Raw genomic sequence first — 13,607 nt, 5'->3', positions numbered from 1 at the left:
CGGTAGCCTCTAACACTCCTTTGTCCCATTGTTCCTAGACCACCCTATCCAAGTAGTGATTTTCTTGTTCCTAAAAACAGAGACGTTGAGTATGAAATGATAGATTATGTTACCAGGAGTAAAAGTGTTTTGTTTGTGCCATGAAGCGAAGCTGAGGCCAGCAACTGGGCGAAGCACAACAAGACCTCTTACTCCGAGTAACATGTACCATTTTTTTCAAACAAATTATCAATGAATCTGAATGATTAATTCCCATTACAAGCATAATGCAAGTTGCTCTTAGAGATATAACTGTTAAGCCCTATATAATTTTTTTATTATTTGTATCATAAATAAACTTTATGTCGTAAATCCTTAAATGTTCATTAAATTTTGTTATATCACAATTTCACAAAAGTCTGTTAGATATTACTAGGAAAATAGATAATGTTATGTAATTGTTACATGAGTCGTCCCTGCGATACGGCAATCGATTTAGCATTGCACTACCACGACGGTAACGGTGAATTAATGAAACTACTTTTACTCCTAGGCCTAAAAATAGCGCTTTATGTGCGTGTTTTGAGGTAAATAACGTTGCACTTTAAAGCCGCTTAGCAAAAATCCGTAATTTGTACGAGATTTAAAGATTGGGTAATTTTTGCGCAAGTTTGAAACGCTAAAACTCTACTTCTTTATACAGGATGACTTGCGTATTAAGTCGTCATTGGAATTTGCTACTCATTAGGATTCATTTATTTGTAGGTCTTTTGTATAGGATATTGTATTTTTGTAGGATATTGTATAGGATCCTATAGAACACGAGTCGCCAAACTACAACCCTCGTCCGTGTGGCCCACGGTCAAATTGATTTTCAAATAATTCACGATTAATTATTTTATTATATATATATTATATAAAATATTATATATATATATATATATAATTATATTAATATTAATTATATTAAACATTAATGCCACATAAAAGCGTATAAAAAATTTTTAATCAACAGGCTTTATATGGAAAAATGTTTAAATTAAAGCACGTGATATTTATCGTCGTTTCTTCAATAAATTTTATGAGAAAAGTTGGATGAATCGTAGACAGTTTTCTTGCATTTAATCTAAGTATGGAGGTTTATTGTACCATACTGAAGTGCGATGGTTAAGTCGCGGAAAACTGGTAAAACGGTTTTGGGGAGGTACACATGCTTAATTTTTGATAGAACTTTTTTTGTAATATAAAATTTTTGAAATGATTTTTTAAACCCCATTTTCCGAGGGGAAAACGCTAAGTTTAAATGAATTCGAGAAAGAGTACCTTTTTATTGTAAAAAAGGTTGCTTTTTACGAATATGACCTTTTCATGTGAAAATTTTATATTACAAAAAAAGGTCTATCAAAAAATAAGCATGTTCCCCCTTCTTTCTCGCAAATGTCACACCATTGATTATTTAAAAATTGTATTTTTGTAAAAACATTCCAGATACAATTTTATGGCTACCTGCCAAATTTCAACACTTCATGACTCCCTGTTCATCAATTAGGGTCAAAAAACCACTTTATCGGCCCCACCATTAAATCGTCATAACCCTGTTGAGAAACGATTTAGGAAACAAAGTACTTAAAATTTGATCTTGTATTAATGTGTAGAATACGCCCCTGAAGTAGGGACCCGTACTTTTGAAGCACCCTGTAAATTCCCATGCGGCTCTAAAAAGTTTGAGGACCCCTGTTATAGAATGTTTTTCAGTTTTCGAGTAATATCAGGGATAAAAGAGCAAGTTTTTAGCGCTATTAAAAGTTTCTGGAGTGATCTTCTTTAAACCACGCAAGCTCGATTTTTTCCATAGGACACCCTATACAGGACATTTCAAATTTCGACTCTCACCATACAGATCTCGAAAAATAGAGGAGATATGAAGAAGTTTAAATGGGGATAAAATTGAGTAATTCAGCACTTAACCAAATACCGTTTTTGAAATTTGATTTTTCCGAATATATTGGAAGATATCTAAAAAAGTGAAAAATTGGAGATTTCGTTTTTATTTTTTTAGCGTTATTTAGAGACAAAGAAGCGCAAAACCACAAGCACATTTTCATTGTCGCTTTTTCTCAGCTACACGATGACGTTTTTAGTTTTGCCATCCGACCTTTCGTCTTTCGGCCACCACCATCGACTTTATGTTTTCTTATGGATTTTTCGACAGAAAAATAGTCGGATGACAAATCTGATAGCGTCATCGTGTAGCCGAGAAAAAGTCGCAATGAAGATGTGGTTTGGTCTTCTTTGCCAAAAGACGCTAAAAAAATAGAAATGAAATCTTCGGTTTTTTTCTGCCTTCGGCAGTACTTGGAAAATTCAAATTTTGTCAACGGCAAGCGCTAAATTACGCAATTTCGCCCCCGTTTAAATTTCTTCGTATCTACCCCAGTTTCCGAGATCCCGACGGTGAAGGTCGAATTTGAGACGCCCTGTATATTGTTGAATATTGTGACCTTCCAATTAAACGAGCAATTCCACAGTGCGTTCTCCTACTAATGTGGCGATCTTTATCAGTTTCCGAGCAATTTTGGCCTCGATAATGAAGCAAACTAAATTCAAAGCGAATGCAGTTAGTTCGGAAACAAATGTCCGCTGACCTAGATCCCCGAAAAACAATCGACCTTTCGAAAACCAGCACTCAAACCGAAAAAGAGTATAGATGTTATTGTAATGCATCATGAATATGTAAACAGCCAGGGCAAAGCCGAACAGTATTGAAAATGCTTTTTCCAAAGTGGCTTCTATTTAGACAAACGAAGACAAACAAGCGCAGTAATAGACACAAACAGAAAGAATTTGAGGAAGCATCAGCCTTTCTTTACCGAAATTTGGTTTGTTTAAACTTATTATTAGTTTGCTTAGTGATGTGTATGTTCTACCTGCGCCGACTGATAAATCAGCCTGGGGCTCCTGTGCCAATTGACGCAGATACATACGAATCCCAAATTTCTGAGGAGCAGCTTTAAAAGCGATCAGCAATCCATTAGATGCACGCACTTTTATTGACAAAACAGAACAGAGTCCAACTAATACTCGTGTATTTACGACTCTACAATCTGGCCTACATAATTATGTTTGTTTTGATAAGTCAAGAGAATGCTATTTGCATTCGGGCTGTTTAGGCCTAGATATACTTCAGCGAGCTCTTAATAAACAACAAAATCATAACCGAAATTGCTCGCACTTCCTGGTTGTTCTTCAAAAACGGGATTACGAAAACAAATCGATGCAACTGAAATCGGGATTGTTTCCAACTGGCATAACATATCAATAAGGCTTTCTTGGACCAGGATGATGACGTCAGTTATAGACGGATTTAAATAAACTCCTGAGGGAAAGGTGGATCGTGTTGTTTGCTCCCCTATTTTATTTTTTTAGCTTAGGGAGATGCCCCCTGAGCTTCCGACGCTGAAGACTTTATTTAAATCGGTTTATCAGGTCTTAAGACGTATCACCCGAGGATCTCTTCTCCTCCTTCAAAGTCTTCCTGTCCAGCATTCCGAGATCGTTCAGATATTTCGGTGGCTTAATCTCGGGGTTTTCGATTAGGAACTTGCAAAAAGCTTTGGTAGATCTATAAAAAAACTCTTAAAGACTCTAAATTTCCTAACATCCAAATTTTACTTCAAATGAGTGATTCCCTGCCACACTGCAGCCATACTGGCTAACTTCTCATGCGTGGGATCATTAATGATCCATTTTCTAGGGTAGGTCTCAGCGGAAGGCCTCATTGGAACATTACGGGTCAGATGAGTCCCAGAAGCCGTGTAGATGGTTGCTTTTTTATTGGCCTTAGCACTCTTCATGATTCCTTTATGTTCGACTGAGCGCTTTGCTTTCTGAAAATTTTATTAGGAAATTATAGAATATAGATGAGAAATCACAGACCTCGGGTTCATTTTGAAGCTCATCAACCTTTCTAGGTGACGATGGCAGTTCTTTAAGGTTGGCTTTCAAGGAAGTGGCAGAATTTGTTTGGATTTCGAACATTTCGATCACTGTTGGTACGCTTAGGGAGACCTCTTCTTCCCCCCCGAGGTCTCTCAACCAATTTATGAAGTCTGTGGCTATCTAAAATAACTTTTTAGAGTAGCACAAGAATTAAAATTTGCACATTTTCAATGCTTTTTAAAGTGAGTTCTAAAAGTAAACTCAATTATTTTTCATATAACACCCTATAAATAATGAATGCTATGACCCTACCAGTAATAAGAACTAATAATACATCTCCTATAAGAGTATTAATACACACAATAACCTCCTAAAGACCTTATTACACGTTCCTATAACTATCTTTTATCGGTTTTAGAGTAATTGGCTTTTGAAAGGATAAAGTCGAACAAATGTTCATATTTTAGGTTTGTATTCTTATTATTTCTTTATTGCTTCAATTCAAGTATAACCTAAAGGTACCCTTTAAACACACTATAATTTCATATAAATCGCCACAATAATTTTTATTCACCATAGCATCAAGAATTTTTACAAATTCTTGATAAATATATTCATAGTTTAAGAAATTGTTTTTCTCATATATTTCACGAATATACATATAAACATGATGTTTCTATATATCACAGAAGATTGGAACATAGTTTTTAAACAATTATCGCATCTACTTAGAAAAGGTTATCAAATGGTCTTATACGCAAAATTTCATCCACCATATCATCGAGAATTCTTAACGTAACTTTTCTTTTCATTAACATTTTTAATTTATCATCCCACCAGCACTATTATATTAAACACCACATCATACCTTTTCAGTTATAGCATCCGCCTTTTGATTTAAATCCATTTCCTCCATAGATAAAGGTGGTAATGTTCTCCAAATCGCAGCTCTAGTTGTTTTTCTTTTGAAGAAATCCGTATACATTTTGGATTTAGGAACCTGCTTTTCTGCACTATAAAAAAATCTGCATATAAACATACATTTCCTTTAAATCTGAAACCTACAAAACATGCTGTACATCTTTATGTTTCAATGGAATGATCCCTTTTTTGATCACATCCAGTTCTTCTTTCTCAGCAAGATTTCTAAATTTATTCAGGAAAGTCTAAGAGGGATTATCATGGTTCAAAGCTTACGCATTGGTCTCTAGTCCTTTGCATGTTGATTCGGATAGTGCCTTCTCTAGATTAATAAACCTCTTTTTCTTCAGCATCTTCTCAATATCGTCCTAAGAAAAAGCCACCAGTTTTTGCAATGTTATGTGTTGAAGACTCCACGATTCGCTTCTCCAGTTGTAATACTTTGAAATCTGGGTGTATGTCTTTAATAGGTCGATGTATGGTCTTTTGACTATCAAGACTGATGTCGATGGAATGAAGAAATATGAGAAAATGGGCCTCCTGCAATGTTGTTTAGTCGATATTTCGTTAGAGAAAGGCAGAAAAATAAAACGACGAGTATGTTCCATGTTTAAAATGAATTTAATGTTTACATTTTATTTATCCTGAAGGATTTGCCGGTTGTCCACCGTTTAAACCATTCGCAAAAGCTGATGCAATGGCATTGGCTGCCTGAGATGCGGCTTGGACTGTGGCGTTGAAAAAGGGGCCTAAAAAGTCTTTGTAAATACCCCAACACACTAACACCCATATATACTTTACATGATATTTGCTGTGTCTGGACTACTGCTGCTAACAAAACCTACAATGAAAATATAGGCATTACATGCCTAAATACTATGGAGACTTTAAGACCCAACACTCACCAACACGAGCCATAAAGTTCTAAATGCCATAGTTAATGGGAAGCAGCTTTGCAATGATGATTATGATGGAATTTTTGAATATTTATATGTTAATAATGTTATGTAATAAAATTTGTTCAAATGAAATCCTGCAAGGTCATTTCCTCTTTATAAAAATGTATTAAAAACATAATTAATACCATAAATTGGACCTGGAATAGTTATAAATGATAATTTGATGCCCAAGAGTAATTTTATTGTTAAATTATGGTGTTATGGTATTCATTTGTATGAGTATATCAATTGAAAATTCTTTTCGTGAAATTTCAGTTGATCAAAATTGACTCTGACGTCGAATCACGCTTAACTAGCAATAATCATTCACCACATTGTGAAGAATTTGTAGTGCAATTTCTTTTTAGCTAGAATTTTTTAAGCTTTAAACTGCCTTTTTCGGTATATTTATATTAATCCTCACGAATAATTACTCCGAATTAAATCCCCTTAATGTCAAATCTTCAACAAGATAATTCCTTAATTAAATTTGCCAATGAACAACTTCCTGTAGTCGTATCAATTCCAATACAACAAAGAGACAAAAATAAAACAAATAAGTTTTAGATTGACACATTTTAATACTGATAAAACTCCATTTACAATAAAAATAAATATCTCATAATTCAAATCCATCAAGGGAGTCATCCAGAGGCAAGTGGAGGAGGCTGTCCACCTAAATTAAAGATCATACAGTTATGATATGAAGATAAGTTATTGAATTTTTACCAGTTAGCCCATTTATAAAAGACGTGGCAATAACCTGAGCAGCTTGAGCTGCAGCCTGAATCGTGGCATTAACTACTTGCCCTAAGGAGAAAGATTTCACTAAATGGATCTAAATCAAATATCTGTTTGATCCTAATGAAGAGACTTACATGGGATTTGTTGTCCTTGAGTAACTCCTGCTAGTAGAAACTGCAATATACAAAAATTCCTGAAATTGCGGCAAAGATGTGTACAAACCAAGCTTACCACTATCGCCCACAATGCGGATAAGACCATCGCAATAAACGTTTCAACTTTTGAATGAAGATACTATAAAATAACGAATCTGAATTATTCATGCTGATTTACAGTGTAATTATTACAATCTATAAAATTAATAAAAATGGAGTTCTGCTCCTCGATGAATGAAATGAAGCATCCACTTATTTTGCTGTATTTAGTTTATATCCTAATCTGATAAAAAGTTCAGTTCGGTGAATTTGATAATAACGTTATTTCACAAAAATCTCTATTTGACATTATTAGACATTAAAACAGGCAATATTATTTAATTACTACACGAGTCGACGGAGTCCCACAACGTTAGCCGTGAGGTCATGAAACCACTTTTATTCCTAAAGGCTAAAAGTACTACTTTATGCGTGCGCTCCGAGATAAATAATGCTGCACGTTAAGACAATTTGGAAAAAAAACTGATTCCTAGACTCTGACTGAGGCGTAGCTGGATCGATATCTGGCTTTATTTGTTTAGCGTATAAAAAGGATCGATCACGCAACCTTCTTTGATTATAACCATGAAGTTGTGTGCAATCTTTAACAAATTTTGGTGGTTTTAATTAAAATTGTAAAAGTCAATTGTTCATTTCAGGACAAAATGGTGAATCAAAACATTCTAGCTAAATAGTAAATGACAGTATTCTAACTAAATGGTGAATAAAGATAGGCAAGATAAGAATATAATCTTATGCATGTGTAATCGGTAAGTAGTGGTGATTCGTAATTCGCATTTTCGTATAGGAAATTAATCAAACAGTTCCATAGATAGGAAGCTAATCAAAGATTAAGCGAGGCATTATAATTTAGTACTAAACGGGAATGATTACTATCTACCACTATCTATTATTGTGGACCATTTTAGGAGGAATTTTAGTCATAATTCTCTCTCATTTTATATTACAAGGTATGTAAATATTTAAGAACCCGCTATATACATATAACGTGTTAAACTATTAGGTGTACAACTTTGCTTCCGCCGTTTTTTTTCCGAATTTCGCGATTTTATTGTAAAAAACTAATTATACCTTTAGGATCCAAAGTATTGTCCATCGCTGGCCACTACTTTCTCCCATCTTTCGGGCAGCATACGAATCCCGTGTTGAAAAAATTGGACATCTTTTGAAGCGATCCACGATTCTATCCAATTTCTTACTTCTTCATAAGACCGGAAGTGTTGGTCAGCTAGCCCATGTGCCATGGATCGAAACAAGTGATAATCAGAAGGAGCTAGGTCAGGAGAATATGGCGGGTGGGGTAGGACTTCCCATTTCAATGTTTCCAAGTATTTCTTGACCACTTGCGCAACATGGGGTCGAGCATTATCGTGCTGCAAAATCACTTTATCATGTCTCTCGTTGTATTGCAGCCGTTTCTTTTTCAATGCTCGGCTCAAACGCATTAATTGGGTTCGATAAAGAGCACCTGTGATTGTTTCAGTTGGTTGTAACAGCTCATAATATATTACGCCGAGTTGATCCCACCAAATACAGAGCATGATTTTGGAACCATGAATAGACGGTTTGGCCGTCGACGTGGAAGCATGGCCGGGATATCCCCAAGTCTTTTTGCGTTTGGGATTATCGTAATGAACCCATTTCTCGTCCCCAGTCACAATACGATGCAGAAATCCCTTCCGTCTTTGCCTTGCAAGCAACTGTTCACAAGCGAACAGACGCCTGTCAATATCTCTTGGTTTCAACTCGTACGGCACCCAATATCCTTGCTTCTGAATCATTCCCATGTCTTTGAGGCGTTTTGAGATTGTTTGTTGAGTCACTCCCAATGATTGTGCCAATTCTTGTTGACTTTGACACGAGTCTTCGTCAAGTAATGCTTCCAAGTTCGCATCTTGGAAAACCTTCTTTCTTCCACCGCTATGTTGGTCTTCGACGTGAAAATCACCGTTCTTGAAGCGCTGAAACCACTCACGACATGTCCTTTCACTAATAGTGGCTTCCCCATAAGTATCTGAGAGCATTCGATGAGCCTCAGCAGCAGATTTCTTCATATTGAAGCAGAAAAGTAAAACCTCCCGCAAATGACGAGAATTTGGCTCGTACACTGACATTTTCAATTGCGAATAACTTTATGATGAAGACACAAATAGACTAATATTTTTATGAGGTTATGTTAACAGGTGCCCAAGGCTCCTGCATGCCCACATGGGGTTATTTATTTCGATCATTACTTACCGCTACATACATCTATTCAAAAACGGCGGAAGCAAAGTTGTACACCTAATATGATTTGAAACACTTACAGCAATATATTCAAAAGGATCCTCCTAAATGCTTAACTATGACTAATACAAACTTAATAATCCAGGTAAGTACTTACAAGTAGAAATGCACATAACAACTATTAAAATGTCAGATCTCCCTTTTGTATTTATGCTATTTCCTTGGGTACTTCCGCTATGCCCTGGCCTGGGTAATTCTCCCCATAGTCCTAATAGTGGTCAGGCACATCAAAACAAAACGATTGACCCGTAAAAAGGATTTTATCAGGGACCTGGCCAACAAAGCTGAAAAAGATGTGGTTTTGGATGCGATTGATGGCTTACCTTCATGGGTATTATCCATACTAATTGCCCTAGTTTCTTTAATTTGGTCGCTGGGACTTCCTGCTTGCAGATGCAACGTCGGCATTTAGAAAAAGACGAATGGGTCAATGAGATTATTAAGCGGTTGTGGAATAATGTGAACAACTATGTTCATAATTTTATCAAGAAGTCACTGGAAAAAGGGCTGAATAAGAAAGCTGGAAAATATGGTTTTTCAGGGCTTACAGTGGAAAAGCTGATTGTAGGGTCTGTGGTAAGTTATCGTGAAAAGTTTCATTTGGTGTTGTAATTAAATAATTTCAAAGCCATTTCGAGTGGGACGCCTTGAGGTGTTAAAAAACGGAATCGAAGATGAGATTATCCTAGACATGGACGTATTGTATGATGGAAATTGCGATATTATGGTCAAATTCAGTAAATTCGCGGCAAGCCTGAAAGATTTTCAAGTAAAAACAAAAAAAAATATACACAAAAATGTATCTCACTGATTTACAGATGTATGGGAGACTAAGGATGATCCTTAAACCCCTAATCGACCAATTTCCCTTAGTGGGAGGTTGCCAGATTTTTTTCTTAAATCCTCCAGAAGTGAACTTCAGCCTGAATGGATTCGCTGGTATCTTGGAGCTACCATTGTTCAAGTAAGTTCATACTCCCTGTTAAGACAAGTAGTAAGCCGCTTTTAATTTCAGTTATATTCTAAAGACAGCTGTACTGGACATCATATGCTCCACTATAGTTTTGCCAAACAAATATCTCATTCAGTTAAGCAAACTTGTGTCCAAGGAACACATTCAATTTCTTAGACCTAAGGTAAAGAAAAATCGAGACACAATACGACTAATTACTCACTAATAATAATAACAGACGGACATTCAACGGAACCAAATGAAACCATTTTACTTAACAAGAGAGAAAAACGATCTTGCTTCCCTTTTCCGTCGACCGCCATGTTGGAACACTTCCAGGGGCGTATTACACCTTTGGGTTCTAATAATGTTCAATCACTTAAAATTAGTAATGAGCAAAAAGATCAGTTTGGTCAATAGCTGTTTTCCGAAGCAATAAAGATTGTTTATATATAGGGTGTTTCATAAACATACCGACAAACTTTCAGGGAATGTAGGGCTAATAAAAACAAGTACAGTAGAACCCCGATTATCTGAGTCGCGATTATCCGGAATTCCGAATTAACTAAGCCAATCTAAGAATCCAAGACCTTGATTATCCGAGGTACACGCGTCTATGGTCTGTATTAATCCGGCTTCTAAAATATGTATTTCTTTTGGGGGACGCAACCCCAAGGATAAAAATCTTGACAGAAAAACGGTACTGGAGTCCGTACTACCAGCCTGTGTGGGGTTTCATTCATAAAAAAACCTGATGTTTGCAAAGGATTTCGCACCCATGCCCGAAGTCCTCGATCGCGCTTTTGGGCTGCTGGTGTTTTTGGCATCAGATTTCAGAGTCAAGTGGGATTATCGCTTTTTACTCTGCCATCTCTCTAGGCCTTTTTGCCTCTCACAGGAGGTGAGTCGAAGATTCCTTCCGGATCTTTAGCGTGAATTTCCCTGTCGACATGGGGTTCTTCTGTCCGTCTGAACGCTTCTTTCTTCATCGGCTTCGTCCTTGTTGGATACCAGTCGTGCAATGATGAGTCAGATGTATAAAATATGTATGTACATCTTTCCATTTAAATTCGTTGGGACCGTGGGGAAACCCCCTGGTCCGTATTTGGGGTTTCCCTATTTATGTTTTTTGATTTTTTTAACATGTAAATTTATATGAATTAAGTGCGTTATTGCGTCAACTACGGGGAAGTATACTCACATAATTTATTTGAGCGGAATTTCTGATAGTTCTGGTTCTGCTATGTTTGAATTTTCGTTTGCCGCATTATAATGGAGCAAAACAAGCGTAAAAAAATTAATAATAACAGTAGAGACGATACTCCGTTGAATGAATTAGCTTTGAAATTGAGAAGCCGTGGAGAAATACCCTGTTCAAATTTGAACAGCAAGACAGAAGAATAAGAAAAAAGTTTATTGGAATTAATCAAAAAAATTAAAAGATTGCGAAAAGTGACAAGACAAGATGTTGTTGAATGGGTTACAGCAGATGATTTAGAAGAGGAAATGAGTATTGAAGAAATAACGAATGCCTTTCAGGAATCCGAAAAATCAGATGACAATGTGGATGACAAGAATGACAATGAGGATGACGATGACTATGACGAAGCGGTGGATGAACAATCTCCCACTGAAATCTTTGATCAATGTTTTTCTTCTTTGACAGAAATTTTGAGGTATATCGAGCAACAACCAGCGGAAACCATGGTGGAAATCCTTTCTACATTAATATCTGAAAAAACATTATAGTGAGAAAAAGAAGAGGCAATATGAAACCGGAGTACATAGATACCTATTTCACTGTTTTATAATATACTTATTTACATGTTAAAAAGGTTAATAAATCGTTTAAAGTATTGATGTTTACTTTTTGAATGAGTAAAAAATAAATCCGAATTATCCGAATTTTCAATTATCTGAGGAGGATGTCCCCCCACGTTAATTTTAATAACCGGAGTTTTATTGTATTTAGATTGAGTAAAGTTATATAGGTCTGAAATTGCTTCGTTCCCACGACACAGATTGTTTAATTTATTTTTTTTTATATTTTTAAAATAATTCCAAAAACGGTCTAGGATATGAATATGAAACTAAGGAAACGCTATGGCGCGATAAATGTGCATGTTCTGGAGTAGGCAGAATATAATATTTTCATCTACATCAGTGACGTCCATGCGCCTATTCAACGCGATATTTTTTATGAAAAAAAAGGTACACCACTGACTTTTTTTAATACGAATATATTTTTTTAATATTCCATCAGTGATTAACCAAAAAAGGCTTCTAAGTGTTTTGTTGCTCAAGTTGCCGTTTTCGAGATAAAAAATAATTTTTCATTTACATGCCTACCAAAAAATTGGTACATACAGGGTGTCCCACGAATATGGGCCTCTATCCGTATTTTGAAAACTCTGACTAGGAAAAAATTGAAACTTAGATATCATACTAAAGTGGACGTGATTTATTAATTAAAAATATTTTCATGAAAATACCGCTTTCGGTTATACCGGAAATGAATGTCAACTTGCTTATTTTAAATAGAACATCCTGTATTATAAGTAAACCGTAAAAATTAGGTATAGAATATTATACATGAAAAATGTTCCTAATGTTTCACAGAATCAAAATTTGATATAATATACAGGGTTATACATAAGTGGTATTTTCATGAAAATATTTTTAATCAATAGATCACCTCCACTTTAGTATGACACCCAAGTTTCAATATTTTCCTAGTCATAGTTGTCAAGACACGGATAGAGGCCCATATTTGTAGGACACCCTGTATACATATTTATGGACTAATTTATGAATTTACTTAAGGGAGTGTTAAGAGTCCACCTAGTGCAAGCTAGAAATTTGATGAAAAAAGACTTCATCATAAGCGGGCAACACACCTCAGACCCCTATGCAATTCTTGGAGTCGGGGACCAACATTTTAAAACCCCAGTTATTTCCCAAACTGAAAATCCCAAATGGGATTTTTGGTGCGAGTTTATCATTGAGCAGATAAATGGGGTATACTTGTTCATAAAACTCTGGGATGAGGACTATATAAGAGATGATGAGTGGCTGGGAAAGTAAGATTTTTGCATTATAATCTTAGAAAAGAGGATTCATTCATATTTTTTAGAACTAGAATTCCAATAACTACTCTTACAGAGGAGACCTCTTTGGATAAAATGAGTTCAAATCGGTTTTTAATAACAGTATCATGGAAGTTAATGTGTTTACTTAGTGGTGTCAATTGGAGAAGATCAAACACGGAGAAATTCATATCAGAACCACTTGGCTCAGCTTAAGCTCCAACTTTGAAGATCTAAGCAATGTCAGTTACAGTATCCCAAAGATAAATATATTTATCTTTTGGGATATATCAAATATGTGTTTCAGGCCCTCAATGAACTTTAGGAGAAATTTTAATTATTTTTCATAACTTTTTTAAAATAAATTTACCTAAGAACTATTAACGTTTTGTCGTAATTATTATTTAAGTGTTATGGATCAGGAATATGTAGTAATTTAAGATAGAAAATGAACTATATATTATTTTTAAGAAGATTCGGTATGTATTAATATTTAATTTTTTAGATCATTTTAATATGTATATAAGATAAGAACACATAGTGGTGC

General features: G+C 35.4%; 2 protein-coding genes and 2 long non-coding RNA genes across 6 annotated transcripts; 1 reads left to right on the top strand and 3 right to left on the bottom strand.

Moving 5' to 3' along the window:
- Positions 1-3,468: 3,468 nt before the first annotated feature.
- Positions 3,469-5,192, bottom strand: LOC136417143 (uncharacterized). The gene is made up of 6 exons (XM_066402683.1): positions 5,116-5,192; positions 4,984-5,064; positions 4,787-4,931; positions 3,916-4,098; positions 3,652-3,866; positions 3,469-3,601 (listed from the first exon to the last, which is right to left on the bottom strand). Exons 1-6 carry the CDS (start codon positions 5,190-5,192, stop codon positions 3,469-3,471), a joined length of 834 nt encoding a protein of 277 aa, XP_066258780.1.
- A 249-nt stretch (positions 5,193-5,441) lies between these two features.
- LOC136417059 (uncharacterized) lies at positions 5,442-5,833 on the bottom strand. The gene is made up of 3 exons (XR_010752765.1): positions 5,745-5,833; positions 5,641-5,680; positions 5,442-5,588 (listed from the first exon to the last, which is right to left on the bottom strand). It is a non-coding gene; the product is annotated as an uncharacterized lncRNA (long non-coding RNA).
- A 520-nt stretch (positions 5,834-6,353) lies between these two features.
- On the bottom strand, positions 6,354-6,896 carry LOC136417073 (uncharacterized). The gene is made up of 4 exons (XR_010752768.1): positions 6,753-6,896; positions 6,656-6,695; positions 6,507-6,587; positions 6,354-6,453 (listed from the first exon to the last, which is right to left on the bottom strand). It is a non-coding gene; the product is annotated as an uncharacterized lncRNA (long non-coding RNA).
- A 628-nt stretch (positions 6,897-7,524) lies between these two features.
- Positions 7,525-13,360, top strand: LOC136416993 (extended synaptotagmin-2-like). 3 transcript variants are annotated; one of them, XM_066402458.1, is made up of 9 exons: positions 7,535-7,686; positions 9,045-9,107; positions 9,156-9,353; positions 9,416-9,598; positions 9,651-9,791; positions 9,841-9,986; positions 10,038-10,158; positions 12,798-13,054; positions 13,108-13,360. In XM_066402458.1, exons 2-9 carry the CDS (start codon positions 9,081-9,083, stop codon positions 13,274-13,276), a joined length of 1,242 nt encoding a protein of 413 aa, XP_066258555.1. In that variant the 5' UTR covers positions 7,535-7,686; positions 9,045-9,080; the 3' UTR covers positions 13,277-13,360. The 3 variants fall into 3 exon arrangements, with proteins under 3 accessions (XP_066258557.1, XP_066258556.1, XP_066258555.1); XM_066402460.1 differs by lacking the exons at positions 12,798-13,054; positions 13,108-13,360 and adding an exon at positions 10,213-10,428 and having other exon boundaries at positions 7,525-7,686; XM_066402459.1 differs by lacking the exons at positions 12,798-13,054; positions 13,108-13,360 and adding an exon at positions 11,514-11,791 and having other exon boundaries at positions 7,526-7,686.
- The last annotated feature ends 247 nt before the right edge of the window (positions 13,361-13,607 follow it).

Source organism: Euwallacea similis, chromosome 26, assembly GCF_039881205.1.
Source record: "Euwallacea similis isolate ESF13 chromosome 26, ESF131.1, whole genome shotgun sequence".
Classification (NCBI taxonomy): domain Eukaryota; kingdom Metazoa; phylum Arthropoda; class Insecta; order Coleoptera; family Curculionidae; genus Euwallacea; species Euwallacea similis.
The sequence above is the reverse complement of the archived record's forward strand: the minus strand, read 5'-3'. Positions and strand labels throughout refer to the sequence as shown.